At 37.9% G+C, this 14,138-nt stretch overlaps 2 protein-coding genes across 3 annotated transcripts in view; one reads left to right on the top strand and one right to left on the bottom strand.

Moving 5' to 3' along the window:
* si:dkey-284p5.3 (cytochrome c1) overlaps window positions 1-5,292 on the bottom strand; it is a 6,645-nt gene extending 1,353 nt beyond the window's left edge. Inside the window, exons 1-2 of one of the 2 annotated variants that reach the window (XM_032535032.1) lie at window positions 4,815-5,292; window positions 1,751-1,972 (exon numbers count right to left, since the gene is read on the bottom strand). In XM_032535032.1, the coding sequence (XP_032390923.1) occupies window positions 1,751-1,972; window positions 4,815-4,905 (313 nt within the window). In that variant the 5' untranslated portion in view covers window positions 4,906-5,292. Of the gene's footprint in view, window positions 1-1,750; window positions 1,979-4,814 lie in introns of both variants that reach the window. The other variant, XM_032535031.1, reaches the window with a different exon arrangement.
* Window positions 5,293-6,044: 752 nt separating this feature from the next.
* Window positions 6,045-8,806, top strand: rpl30 (ribosomal protein L30; the record flags this gene model as incomplete). Its single annotated transcript, XM_032535033.1, is given in 5 exon segments — window positions 6,045-6,183; window positions 6,299-6,347; window positions 7,044-7,189; window positions 7,707-7,837; window positions 8,706-8,806. Coding segments are annotated over 4 exon segments (351 nt in total). The 3' UTR covers window positions 8,759-8,806.
* Between the last annotated feature and the right edge of the window lie 5,332 nt (window positions 8,807-14,138).

Consider the following 14,138-nt stretch of genomic DNA (forward strand, 5'->3'; position numbering starts at 1 on the left):
ACACACACACACACACACACACACACACACACACACACACACACACACTGCATGCAGGCCATCTAAACAAGGCTGTGGTCAGGCTTGAACTGAGGGTGAGTCAAGTTAAACACCAAAGGGGGTCAAAATCAAGTGAAGACAAAGGTCAAGGCGAGTGCTGGCTATTTCTTTTTTTTTAAATAATTGTACAAATGTGTATTTTTAAACACTTAGAAATCTATAAAAGCACAATCTGTAAGAAACAGATTGTGCTTTTCTGTCTTTCTATTTTCTATATTGTATGTTAAACATCCTACATTCAAACTGTTTGCTGAAACGAAACATAGACGGTTATTTCTATGAAGCATCCTTTAATATAAACTGCAGATGGGTTTTGAACCTGTACGCATTAAAGAAGGAATAGCACCAGCGTATGGAGGATTAAATATGACCTAAATAAATGCTTGAAGGTATGGGTAGGCCACAATAAATAGAAAAAAAAACTATTTGGAGGAAATACGCAGTCCATCTTTTGTCAATGCAATACAGTAAAACACACTTTGTATTAGACGAATAACAAAATGATCTGACCTCTGCTGCTTGTAATTTGCATCATGAAGCAATAAGTGAACTGAGAGCAGTCAATGTAACGCTCTTCTGTGGCGAGAGATCATCACTGTGTCGTTGCTCTGAAGTGTTCTCTTGGAATTTAGAGGAGGGGAAGTTACGTAGCACTCACTAATTTGTAATTTAGCATATAGCCCTGTTACCAGAGCACTAGGAGAGGTTAAATAAATGATGTATTTAGTGTGGGAGGATGTGTTCATGCGGCCCCCTAACAACAGCACTGTCTTGGCAAAACAATCTGTGTTCAATGTCCTTCAACCACTTTTAAGCACTATCATGCGATTTATAATTAAAAAGATAAATACAAAAATAAAAAACTGGGCAAACTGGTTAAGTTAATTCTTTGGTCTATAGCCCTTAACAACAGTTATAACTTCAAGAGATTTATAGATCAACAGACTGTATAGGATTGAATCTTCCACATCACACTTTACACATCCTACACATTACACTGCCAAAAGAACATATTCATATATTTCAAGACTGCACTTCATTGAAAAAACTGTGAGTCCAAACATGACTTAAATACTATTCATACAATTAAAGTGTTGAGACAGATTCTTAAATACTAACTAAATAATCAGATGTGTGACTTATAAACACATTTGTGCGGCTGCTTTGGTGTGTTCATTAAAAGCTATGTCTGTGTGTTGTTGGATACCTCCTGGCAACCGCCATTGCAGTGGGACCGTGGAGGGTCTAGGTAAAGGCAGAAGGGGCTTTATGTACCTGGGTGATGTGTTCAATGGGTCACTATGCAGGAGGCGGAGCAGTGCTCAGGTTACTGCTGGTCAATGGAAACATTGGTACATTTTGTCCCTAATAAGTTCCTCTTCCTTGATGGGACACGTACGGAGCTCCATTTTGATTCACCTTTTAACTTTGTAAAGTGTAATAAATGTCACAAGACAAGATAAGTGTAGAATAGAAAAGTGTAATTTGCATAGATAATAAAGCTCACAATAAAAAAAATGTTTAGAGGCTTAAAACCTTTATACTGGTCATCATACTGCAGAGACAAAGTGTCCAGTATTGAGTATGTTTTTTTTTTTTGCATCTAAATTCTAGTATGTGAATTCATTTCTATCAATAAAGAAACAATTGCCGTTGGCCGGCCCCTTCGCTGTAATTGACTCTAGCCTACCTTGCTCAGGAGCTGCAGGCTCTGTGCAGCTCGCCGCCCCCGCCTCTGTGGTGCCGTCTGCTGCTGCTGCCTCTGCAGGCGGACTGGCTGCACCAGGCTGAGGCTCCTGCCCTGCAGGTGCAGCTGCAGCAGATTCATCTGCAGGCTTAGCATCGCCGCCCCCAGCGGGTGTCTGGTCGGGAATAGTTTCGCTGTCCTCAGCTACTTTGCCATTCTCATTGGCTGCCCCTGTCAGGAACACAAGTATTAACACGGCACGTGTCCACGGATCCAAATATCCAAAAGGACAGTTTGAAGATAATTTTAACCAATGAATGAAATATAAAACTACTTACTATTACTGTATATCTACTAAGACTGCAGTCAAAGTGCATGAATTATGTACCAAGTTGTTGCTGTTCATACTATCAAGTTTGAGAAGGCAAAATCTTTGACTGTATTAAAGATGAGAACCATTATCATGTTTACATTAGACACAAGATTACACAATTTAAAATGTATTATATGAGGCTTAGGATCTTTATAACACAGCATGACACCGGGGTCAAGGGTCAAGGCAGCATTTGTTTTCATTGGGGTTCCCTAGAGGAAACATGTTCGTCTAATGATATTGTTCTGTCTGCTTTCGGTAAAAAAAATTCTCACATGTATCTATTAAGTTATGTTTTTATAAACTCCCGGGGCTAACTAAGTCCCCAGTTCAAATTCTTTGTTGCAACTCTCTCCCGTGTCGTTACTCTCATCTATTTACTTCTGTCTGTAAAAAAAAAAAACTGCCTCACAAAATACTTTAAAAAAAGTCTTTTCACACTTCATGGCAGCACAGGGCAGTAGCAGCACTGTCACATGGTGACCGGAGGTCAACACAAACAAAGAAGACACAGACCCTGTCAGGTAAGAAAACAAGAACTAGACTTTCATTATTCAAATGTGAGATAGTTTGGGGTTTCGGTACTGTGCTCTTAGGTTTCCTGCGTTTTAGTTTACTTTATGTTTGTGTTGCCTAAATAATGGCTATGGCATTGCCTTAACCCAAAGCCAGGGCGTTAAGTAACAAATATTATTATGGGTGCCATGCAACACATTTTGCTGTACACTATTCAGGCACCTTAATAAATAATGCCTGCTTTATTAGCAGAATGCTCAGACAGTATGACAGGAGCAGCCAGTGACGATGTGGCATAATAATGCAATTACATTTCATAATTTTTGAAATAAATGGACAAGAAGGTTATTGAAATACAGATTATTTTAATCTTATAATTAATGCTTTTTTACATTTTGAGAATGAAATTAGTACAGATTAATGATTAAACTTCCGTCTCTGACAACTGGACCACGCAAAGCTACCACCAAACAAAATAAAACAACAATGTGTGCACTTCTCTTCTCCTTGAACTAACTGAGGAAACAATGGTTGTCTCAGATCATTGGAAAGGAAGTAAAAAACAGCATAAATGCCTGGTGACCCATAATTGAAACCACAGAGGGTTAATGATTATGTGGATTGTTGGTAATAAAACATTAACAACCTCATACGCACAGTTCACAGCTCTATGGACAGGTTGCTATGTTTTATGTTATGGTCATGTGCATGACTACCTAGTTTTTCTGAGGGATTTGCATTGCAAGTACAGTGTTTGCATGGATCATAGAATGATCACCACCCTTCTGTTTGTATAAATGAGATGTCTTTCCCTATTTTACATGATACAGTATTTGTCACCATATTTTCCCCTAAAGTCTGCATTCTTTAAATGTTCAAACAAATTAACCTTTGGTTAATAAATATCATCTTTCTTTCTTACAAGTAGTCGCAGTGGCAGTTTCTCAGCTCACTATAACACTGAATCTACACATTTACACAGCATACTCGATTATGTGAGTGTGCATGCATGTGTGTCCATGTTGTTGTTGACATAACAGGCCTGTAATATATCTTTAAGGAATGCAAAGAGAGAATCAGAGCAAGACACCCTTGCTCAGAGGTGGCCCCACCTGGAGAATTCTGTTTTCTACCAGCTACTTCTTTGACTTTTTTGATATTTTGCTAAAGCTGGCAGATCGGCTAACAAAGTCACATCTATTGTAATTGCACATAGATTTGGCAAAAATTATCATTTTACAGCCTCTGAGGGTAAATAAGACTTGCATATTCATAAATTCCTCAATGCTGCAAAATCCAAACACAGGATGCAGTGTTGGTATTTTACCTTAAAACGTGTGCTTGTTAGCAACACAGCCGGGCCATCTCTGACCAACTACAACAAAGGAGTGTCTAAAGCGTGTCTCCATTTCCTATTGAAACTGTAGACTGTCACCAAATCTGCTTTCATGTTGCTGTCTCTCTCAGGGAGGACAGAGCCAGAAACCACTGTTAAATGATGACAATAAACTTTCCCATCCTGTCACTGTGGGGATCTGGCTCACTAGAACTACAGACATCAGACACTGTACGCAAAGAAATACATTGTTGCTAATTTGCATGTAAACTGTGACCTCCTTATCAGAGTAGGGTTTACTACAGTATACTTACTGTATATGACTTATGACTATTTGCATATGGCAGTGAACTTCCATGATGACACCATTACCACCAATATGTTATGTGTTAGGCTATTTATAGAAATAAAAATAACTATTAAAAGTATATTGATTAATGCATTTGATTTCAAAAAAATCATCTATACACATGCATTTGGCTGGTGTCATTCTAGTTCCCAGCTATCATCTCCAAAGTGAAGCCACAGAAAGTGCTTTGTCAGATAATTTCACACTATGCAAAATATTACTATTTTACATGCAAAATATTAAACTACTGTATGTTAAAGTAAATTTTGGATAGGAAATCATTGCTTCTAATGGACTGTTAACAATAGCGTCATTCTGAAAACATTTTCAGGTATTAATATCATATTCTGTGTTTGGGCACTTAAAATAGGCTTGCAATGAATGCTATCTAGCTGTATATATAACAATTGTTATTTGTATTTTCCCCATATCTCACAAACATATGTATTAGTCTACATTACATAGCCTCAAGTTGTAAAGCTTTGTGCATCACCTGTTGTGCTGGATCCGTTGCTCTCCTCGGGCTTAGCACTGGGTCGAGTCGTATCTACCGCGGAAGTTTGGGAACTGGTGGAGCATCCCATCCTGTCCAGTGCACATAGATGACTGGATGGTTAACTTCAGAGTTAAGAGTTGAGGAGAGGCTGTAGCTGCACTAATGACGTCGTGCATAGATATCGTCTCTGTAAATGGAGAGAATTCAAAACTATCGACAGCGAATCCTCTGGCGGAGAGACAAAAATACGTCAAATTCCTTTAGTTCCGTGCGTAATTGCGCATCGTGGTTCGTCTTCCAAAACGCGTTCAGCTATTTGTGTTGTAGCTACAAGTCTCTATCTAGTTGAGCACGCAGGTGAAATGTGTCCTTCTGTTGTGTACTGTAACTGAGGCTGTTTCCAAGAGGCTGGCACAGGGACAAAAATACATTACAAAGTCAGTTTGCAGCTGCTACCTTTGGGGTGGGGAAACAACCTGTAGCCTCGTTAAACTAACCACTAGGCCCACTGTCTATGTGCCCTTGAGCCAATATCTTAATCCTGAGTTAAAGTCCAGTCCTGTGGAGAAGCGTGATGTTCTGTGGAAACGTGTCGAATTACGAATTGCTCAGTTGTAGAAGAAGTGTTATCCAAAATGTAGCCATCACATTATAAAAAAAATAATAAACTGATGTAAAACTATCTGCATTCATTAAAATTACTTATAAATGCACTTAAAGCATAGCAAGTAAAAGTATCTACTAGGCATCAAAAGGACCCCTTTCAGAGTGTTTTATTGTTTTGTTATTTATGAAACATTAGTATCATTCTAATGTTGGTGGCAATGCTGGTTTAGATGTAGCTAGTTTTAAAAAGCCTACTTTGTATACCCATGGGTAGTTTCATCTATATGATGCCTTATAGTGACTAACGTGTAAAAGAGATAGATGAACTAAAGCTTTTAATAGATCCATGTTAATACATAAATGTTTTTGTTGCATATTCAGTGCAATTAACAGCCTATTATTAGCTTTAATCATTGTTTGCAAGTTTTTGCACATGCTTTGGTCTGTGGATCTGTCTTTTTTTTGTTACATTTTGTTTTTTAACTTTATTTACTTTTATTCGGTAACTATTACGTGTTAATGTATGTGTTTAAATGTGAGTTTACTTTTGTGTTTTGCCTCATTAATGCTCGCTGTAGACTAATGTGTATTTGTTATAATTATACATATTTTTTCATGCAGTCTATTGGTTTTCTCTAAACCATCTGTCTGCAGTGAGTAGTCTGCGCAGTACTCGTTTGCGCAGGCCTACCGAAAAATAGCAGCGCAGTGCACCATGGGACTTCCTTTCTCTCCGAGGCCATATTGGAGTTAACTCACAGTAAGACGAGCTCCGAGTTTTCAGATTAAAAACTCACCGGGATTTGTTAATTTTAACGTTTTGTTACGGTCCAGACATTAACCCTAGTCTTCTCCTTCTCTCCTTTCGCCCGCAGGTTGGCCGGTCAGGACTAAACCGCAAAAATGGTGGCCGCAAAGAAAACGGTGAGTGGCGTTGGCTCGGCCAGAAGTGCACGAGCTGCTGCTTCACGTGGAGACGTGTTTCTGTCACGGCCTGCTAGCTAGCACCGTTGCTGTTCCTATACACTTACACACTGCGTATAGTTTTGCGTTAAATCATTGCAGCTGTAAATATGTGAAAGCATGCGTCGACTGTCCCTTTATCTATTGCCGTCCACCCATCTGTCTTTCGGCTAACGTTTGTAGCTGTTAAACTGTAAGTTATAACACCGGCAGTACAGCTAATGCTAGTTTGCTAAATTTAACACCAACGTAATAATGGTATTTAATGAAAACCTATTACAGAACAAAAGTCTTAAAGTGCTACACAAGGGTGACATCGTTTTTAGACGAAAAAACGTACAAAGAACGAGCAACAAAAAAGAAAATAAAATAGTAATTGAAATTGATTTTAAACCGTGACAACACAATTACAAACTTGAAACTGAGTGACGTTTAAATAGGTGATTATTCGGCTGTTTCTAGAAAGCATTAACGTGGCAACATTCCTGCTAATGTACGATAACGTTTGTAGTGCTGACTTTGTCTTTTCTTTTTTTTTTTAATGGCATTTGTTATTCCCACTGATATTTGGGCTTTTTGCATGAGAACGGTGGTGAAAGTTAGTGATGTAGACTGTGTGCTGTTCCTAAATCTAGGTATGTACATTTGTTTGTTCAGAAAAAGTCCATGGAGTCCATCAACTCCCGTCTCCAGCTGGTGATGAAGAGTGGAAAATACGTCCTGGGCTACAAACAGTCCCAGAAGATGATCCGTCAGGGAAAAGCTAAGCTGGTTATCCTGGCCAACAACTGCCCTGCTCTTAGGTATATGAAGAAAAATTATTACATTCATACTTGTTACAATAAAAATTGGTTATATTGTCATCTTAGTTTCTGTAAGCAAGTAGTTACATAGGGGGGTGACAACTTGAGGTATGAATAGAATATTGCATCAATAACTTTTTATTAGACTGGATTCACAAGATGATGTGCATATACAAAAGTATGCTAACTGTTCAAAGTGGTATTTGTTTGCATTGCTGTCAAAAGATTACACATTTAGTTAAAATCCTCATAACTGTCAGGTTTTTTTTAATCAGTTGGTCTGATTTTATTTTTTATTTTTTTCCATATAGTGTTTCACAGGTCAGTGTGCTTTGATGCAGAGGTTGTAAAGCACAACAGGTCTAAAAGGCTGTTGATTCTGTTATAAATTGTCCAGTTACACACTTATTCATAGCATAACTTGTTGGCACCATTTGGGGGCATTAGTTTTTATTTGTCTTGTCAACGTGAAGGTATAATCTGCTTTTTTGACTTGTTTTGTGTCTTCCATGTTCAGGAAATCTGAGATTGAGTACTATGCTATGCTGGCCAAGACTGGTGTCCACCACTACAGCGGAAACAACATTGAGCTTGGCACAGCCTGCGGAAAGTACTTCAGGGTGTGCACACTGGCGATCATTGACCCTGGTGAGTACCTACCCTTTTGTTTTTGACACCATCTACAGTATGGTGCAGTTAACAAACATTGATTGTGTTCTTTGGCTCCTTAGAGCTATTTTAGATGTTATGGAGTGGGCCCTTAGTGGAATCATTAATAGACTAATGAGACTTTGCTGGCACAAGCTTGTATCTGACACTGTCAAAATTGATGCAGGGGTATTAGCCTTAGAGGATTGGTCCCAGTGAGCCTGTTTTATAGGACTGAGCAGCAGCAAAAAGGCCCCTCTAACACCTACAGTTTATACATACAGCATTTCCAGTCAATAAAGCTATTCGCTTAAAAATATATTGGTAGTAGAATCGAGATAGAAGTCAGTCTGTTAAAACTTGAGGAATGTTTTTGTTTCTTCTAATCAATACAGATAATTTGTCTCTCAAATGGGTTTGTGCCCTTTTTTAGTTTGACACACTCCTGGGACTAGTTACCAGATCTGATGTAATGTTACCAGAGATAATATCCATGCATCAATATCATTGCTGGAGAGCAACTAAATGTTATGTCAAAACATCTTTTAAAAATTATCTCACTGCAGCTCCCTAGACACAGGGTTGTTAAAACACTCTGATAGTATATATCTTTTACCTTCTGCCACTGCAAATTTCTGCTGTTGGACCTGCTAATCAAAGTGGTCCAGTTCAGGACCAGCGGTTTGCTTGAGGAGTCTTTCGGAGCGCTTAGTTGAGCAGTTGTTGGATGCATTGTTGGAACCCTTTCTCCTCAGTTTTGACAGTTTGTGTTTGTAGGTCACATTAGCTGTTTTATGCAAGCAATATAATTGGATGTATAAATGGCAATTTGGGTTTTGATCAGCTAACATTTTTTCTTCTTCTTCAGGCGATTCTGACATCATCAGGAGCATGCCAGACCAGCAGCAGCCACCTCAGTAGAGCTGTTCCCCCACCCCGTTGTTATAAATAAAGTCGGTGTTAACAGTACCTGCTGCTGTCAGTTTTTTTAACAAAACTACCTGCCTGTCCTGATGATGTCAATCCTGCAAGTGTCCATCAGAGAGCACTAGTGTTCTTTGATTTTCTCAGGTTACTACCATCAATGTTTTCAAGGTCTTGTGAGGTATTTCCTCAAGTCCTGCAGATCTGTTAACAATATGATACTAACGGCAGAAAATGTCACAGAAGTAATTCCGGAAACCAGATTTGAAATGGTTGATCTTTCTTCAAAGACTTGTGTATCAAAGCATGAAGACATGAACTGATTCTGTGTAAATGACGATTCAACCAACTTTCCTCTGAACACAATTTTGTCAAAATGAAGCAACTGCTCATCTTTTGAGAAGTTTCTTCCCTCACTTTCATAAACCTTTGGATTGACTGTCTTCTGCATTAACTGCAGCATTTTGACTGTAATTGAGTAAAGACACTCCTCACATCTTAAAGGCTTTAGAGGGGGGTGGCTGCCTCTATCTCTCATACTGTTGTCCTCTGACTTGTGGGAGAATATACTGCCCAAAACTAAGCAGCCAAGAACAAAGTGCTTCCCAGTTAATTTAGCCACAAAGTTTAATTTTGTTCGTTTTGAAAACATCCTAAACGGAGTGATTTAAAGCCATTACATTTTGATGGTGATAAACATTTATATATTCACTTAGATATCTCATTGTCATTTTGGATCTTGCTGCATAATTATCAAATTTTGATATACTTTAGCATCAAGTTATTTAAGTTTGACAATATATGTCATTAAATATGAAGAGGCAGTATGAATTGCAGGCAATGATTATGAGGAGTGGCAGTGTCTGAATACCAACAGCAGGCAGATACCTGCAGTGACTGAAAGGTATGAAATATGAACTGGCATGATAATATACTGGAACATAATTCCATAAATGTCTGGATCAGATGTCATTATTTTTGGTGTAAGTTTTGAAACTGGCCAATGCATCTACCCAGATGCAGAATTATAAGCATCCATCATCCATCCAGTGTTTTGGCTCAGTTTTCCCCCTGGCTGCTTCCCTAAGCTGTTTCCTTGATATCAATTAAAATGAATGAAATCATCTCTGAGGATCTGTTTCACGTGCAACAGATGCCCTGCAACAAATCATTTCTAAAGAGGTTCCAGAATAAGATTTGAATAACAAGCATAAACAATCTGCCATAAATAGAACTGTTGAGGGCCATACAGCATCCTCCAGTACTTCACATTTTTGGGCAGCTGTTGGTATTCATTTTTCTACTTTTATATTTTGACTGATTGTAAATTATATTGTTGTTTCAAGTTATTTATATACAGTATATATACACTCTTGTGTCCTCTCACAAATATGGCCTCCTTTTAGAAGCTGATGTCATGTTCCATCTGCACACAACTAGCAAGAAAAGAGACAGACTGTGACCCACTTGTTTTTTGTTTTTTTCCTGTCCTAGTGGCAGAAAGTAAGTGTGTGTGTGTGTGTGTGTGTGTCTGGTAGCCTGCTGTCAGACCCAAGGTAATGCCAGCATGCATTTTGAGGCAAGCGGGTAAATCCTTTCTGATCTGTCAGTTTGTTAGTCTCCATAGAGAGATACTGAATTTCTGAGGGCAGCAGGACACGCACATCAGCATAACAGCCACAATTTTAAAACTTGACTGTCTTTATGGTAATATAATCGTGTTGCTGAAATGAAGAACCCCGGTGAACACAGACACCCTGTAATTTGAATTGGATGAGCACGATGTTAGTTTCAATCAGCTTTAATAACCACATAACTCCATATAGGACCATTCTGAATTCCAGTTTAGATAAGTTGATCCTGTCACAATAACCTATGGCCCAATTCTCCAAATCATGGATTTTCTTTTTGAAATGTCACAACTGGGATAGCACCAGTGTAAATAAATAAATTAATGATGGATGATTTGCATGGTGTATGCTGGAGCCATCGTTAATGTGATTAGTAACAGCTGGGTCAAAATGACTGCTTTAATAAAGGTCCATGCTGAAGATGAGTGCAACTTATTTTGAATTTGTATTACTCAACAGAAACAAGAAGATGGAGGAAATCAGTTTCATTATAATAAAACATCCATATTTACCTGAAATTGTTTAATAGATAAAACTAGAAAATGGATTTTTATGCAGAAAGTGCTTGTGACTGCTGAAAAGCTTGAAAGGTGGGAATGGTTTCATTAGTATCAGTTTCATTGAAATCTTCAACAACTGCTGTATACATATGGAGAGAGAAGCCCCGTTTAGACTTGTCTATTAAATAAGATCCAGAGTTATCAGCTCACAAGTAGATAGTACAGATGTAAACTCATTCAAGAGACACCCAAAATCCCAATATAGTATATCAAAAAATGCTGTTGGCAGCATTGCCATCCACTGACCCAGTGTGCTACCAAAGAAGAATTGTTGAAAAAAGTAACAGCATTTCGAAAAAAAAAGCCAAAGGGTAGTAGTATGTCAGTAAAAGTCACAGTATCGTAGTCGGAGAAAAACATCTCGAAAGGGCCAGCTCGGATTGGGAATTGAACCTTGGTCAGAGTCCTTGCTTGTTGTCTGTAGTGCTAACCTCTGAGTCAGTGTTACAGCAAAGGCTTCATGTTGAAAACAGTAGTAGTGTAGTATGTCAGAAAAAGACAAAGAGTAAAAGTATGGTACGTCAAAAAAAGTCATCGTATAGGATGTCGAAAAAAGTGATACAAAAGTCATAGTATAGTATGTCGGAAAAAAAAACTAATACAAAAGTCATAGTATGTAAAAAATAGTCATAGTACAGTATGTAAAAAAACCCATCATGAAACATGTGAGCCTGGCCTAAGTATCCAAACTGGGTCAGACTCTGTAGTGGATGCTGGCTGTCTGTTGCAGCAGTGCAAGCCACTGAGCTACCAAAGACTTAATGTTGAAAACGGTAATAGCGTAGCATTTCGAATAAAGACATTAACAAGTCAACGTGTAGAATGTAAGAAAAAAGTCACATTACTGTGTTGGAGAAAAACATCAAGAAAAGGGACATCTTGGACGGGGTATTGAACCCGAGTCAGAGTCTGCAGCGAGTCCTTGCTTGTTGTCTGCTGGCTGCACTGCTGACCTCGGAGTGTAACAGCAACTGCTTCATGTTGAAAACAGTATTAGTGTAGTACTGTATATAAAAAAAAAAGACAGAGTTAAAGTAAGGTACGTTAAAAAAAGTAATAAAGTCATGGTTTAGTATGTCAAATTAAGTCATAGTCCAGTATGTTGTAATAACCTCATGACATGGGGCAATCAAAACTGGGTATTGAACCTAGATGAACCTAGACCTAGACCTATGTCAAAAGAAGCCATTAAAAAGTCAAAGCGTGGTTGGCGTAAAATCATTTTTGAACTAATTCCTCTGGAACATCTAACTGATGTCATGCATCACAGTGAAGACCAGTTTTACAGAGTATGGTGCCCATTTTTGGACTATATTGGACTGGACCTCTCCTCCACACTATTAAGAGGCTTGCTATGGACAGTATGTGCTTCATAAGACTGATTCACCACCTTTCGCACGATGGCATATGTACATCTGTCATGTAAGAGCTGTCATGTAGGGTTTTTTTTTCTTTCTTTCTGTTCTGTTTCAAATACATTAGACAATGTTTGTTAAAACACTGAAAACGCAATAAAAAAAAAAGTCAAAGTGTATTACGTCGAAAAAAATCATAGTATTATATATCATTATGAAAAGGGCCAGGATGGACTGGGTATCAAACCTGGTTCAGCTAATTGCCCACTGGCATCAGTGCAAACCAGTGGGCCGGCATCCCACATACATAAAGTCATGTCGAAAATACTCACAGTATCGTATGTCGGAAAAAAGAGATTAAAAAAAGTAATAATCAGAAGAAGAATGTCCAAGTGTAGCACAACCAAAAAAGTTGTAGTATAGTATGTTGAAAGAGAGTGATTAACATTTCCAACTATAGTATGTTGAAAATATATAAAAAAGGTGATCGTATAGCAAGTCGAAATAAATTGATGAAAATAATCATAGTACAGTATGTCAAAAATAGTTATAGTATGCCGAAAAAAGTAATAAAAAGTCTTGGTATAGTATGTCCCATTTATGTACTTCTAGATGGGTTCAAATACTGCCTATTAATTGTCTTTTTGAATTTAAATGAAATGAATGTGAATAACAGTAACTTCATAAATAATTTATTTGTTCTTTTTAAGATGACGAGCTCAGGTATAAAACAAACTATTGACTAAATCAATACACCCAGAAGCAGACACCAACTGATTTAGCTTTTTATTGTTCAGAATTGAAGACATGAGCTAATGCAGATCCAACAAGAGTATGTGTGAGAATTGAAGTAATTCTAATAAAATCAGCCATTCTCTGGTCCACATACTGTACAAGACTTTTTTTTTTTCTTCTAAACCCTGCAGCTGAAATCCTCTTTCAGTCACATTAAAATCTGCAGCTTTTCAGTCACATCACCCAACGTGAATATTGATTTGTTTATGTTTTTTGTTTTTGAAGCTTGTATCAGCCAGAAGAGGGTGGCTGATCATATTTAGAACCATTGCAGCATACCATGGTAAAGATGAATAAAAACAAACACATCAGTTCACAGTGAGCTCATGCTGACTTTAAAGTGCAATTTCATTTTGTTGGATTTGCAGACGCGTTGGTCACAATTCACACAGGGACAATGACGATCGGGGCAACAAATGGCTACATTATCAACTACATTATTACTATCAAATGGAATACTACTTCATATTACGTGTATTTCCAGGTCTAAGAAATTGTAGATGCACTGTTGCATAGTTGAAGGATAAAAATGTAACTGATTTAATGGTTCTGTCGATAACAGATACTTACACGTCTTGTTATTGGAAAGAATGGGATTAGCTATGTCTAATATAGTTTGTTCCATTATTATTTCTCACAGTTGCCTGAATAGTTCGAGGCAAAAGACTAACATCTAGCTTCATGTACTGTATATTGATTTTGTGCTACTATGCTACGCTAAATCAATGCTTTAGATTTCCATCCACGGTTCATTTAAAAAAAAGAAAAGAAAAAAAAAAGGTCACTGGCACAGGAAACATCTCAACACTATACCGCTGAATGTGCAAAGGAAATGTTACTACATATAAAAGGAACTAGAGGATACATCATACGGTCACACACACAAACATACAGGCTCTGCATGTAATAGGAAAATGCCCTCAGTCCAGCTAAATTAGCTCATTTTAACAGATTAGATTATACACCATGATCCATGTAAAAAACACACAATAAAGACACAGAAAATACTGTTGAAGATGCAGCTCGACGGGAACAC

Source organism: Etheostoma spectabile, chromosome 14 (assembly GCF_008692095.1).
Source record: "Etheostoma spectabile isolate EspeVRDwgs_2016 chromosome 14, UIUC_Espe_1.0, whole genome shotgun sequence".
Classification (NCBI taxonomy): Eukaryota; Metazoa; Chordata; class Actinopteri; order Perciformes; family Percidae; genus Etheostoma; species Etheostoma spectabile.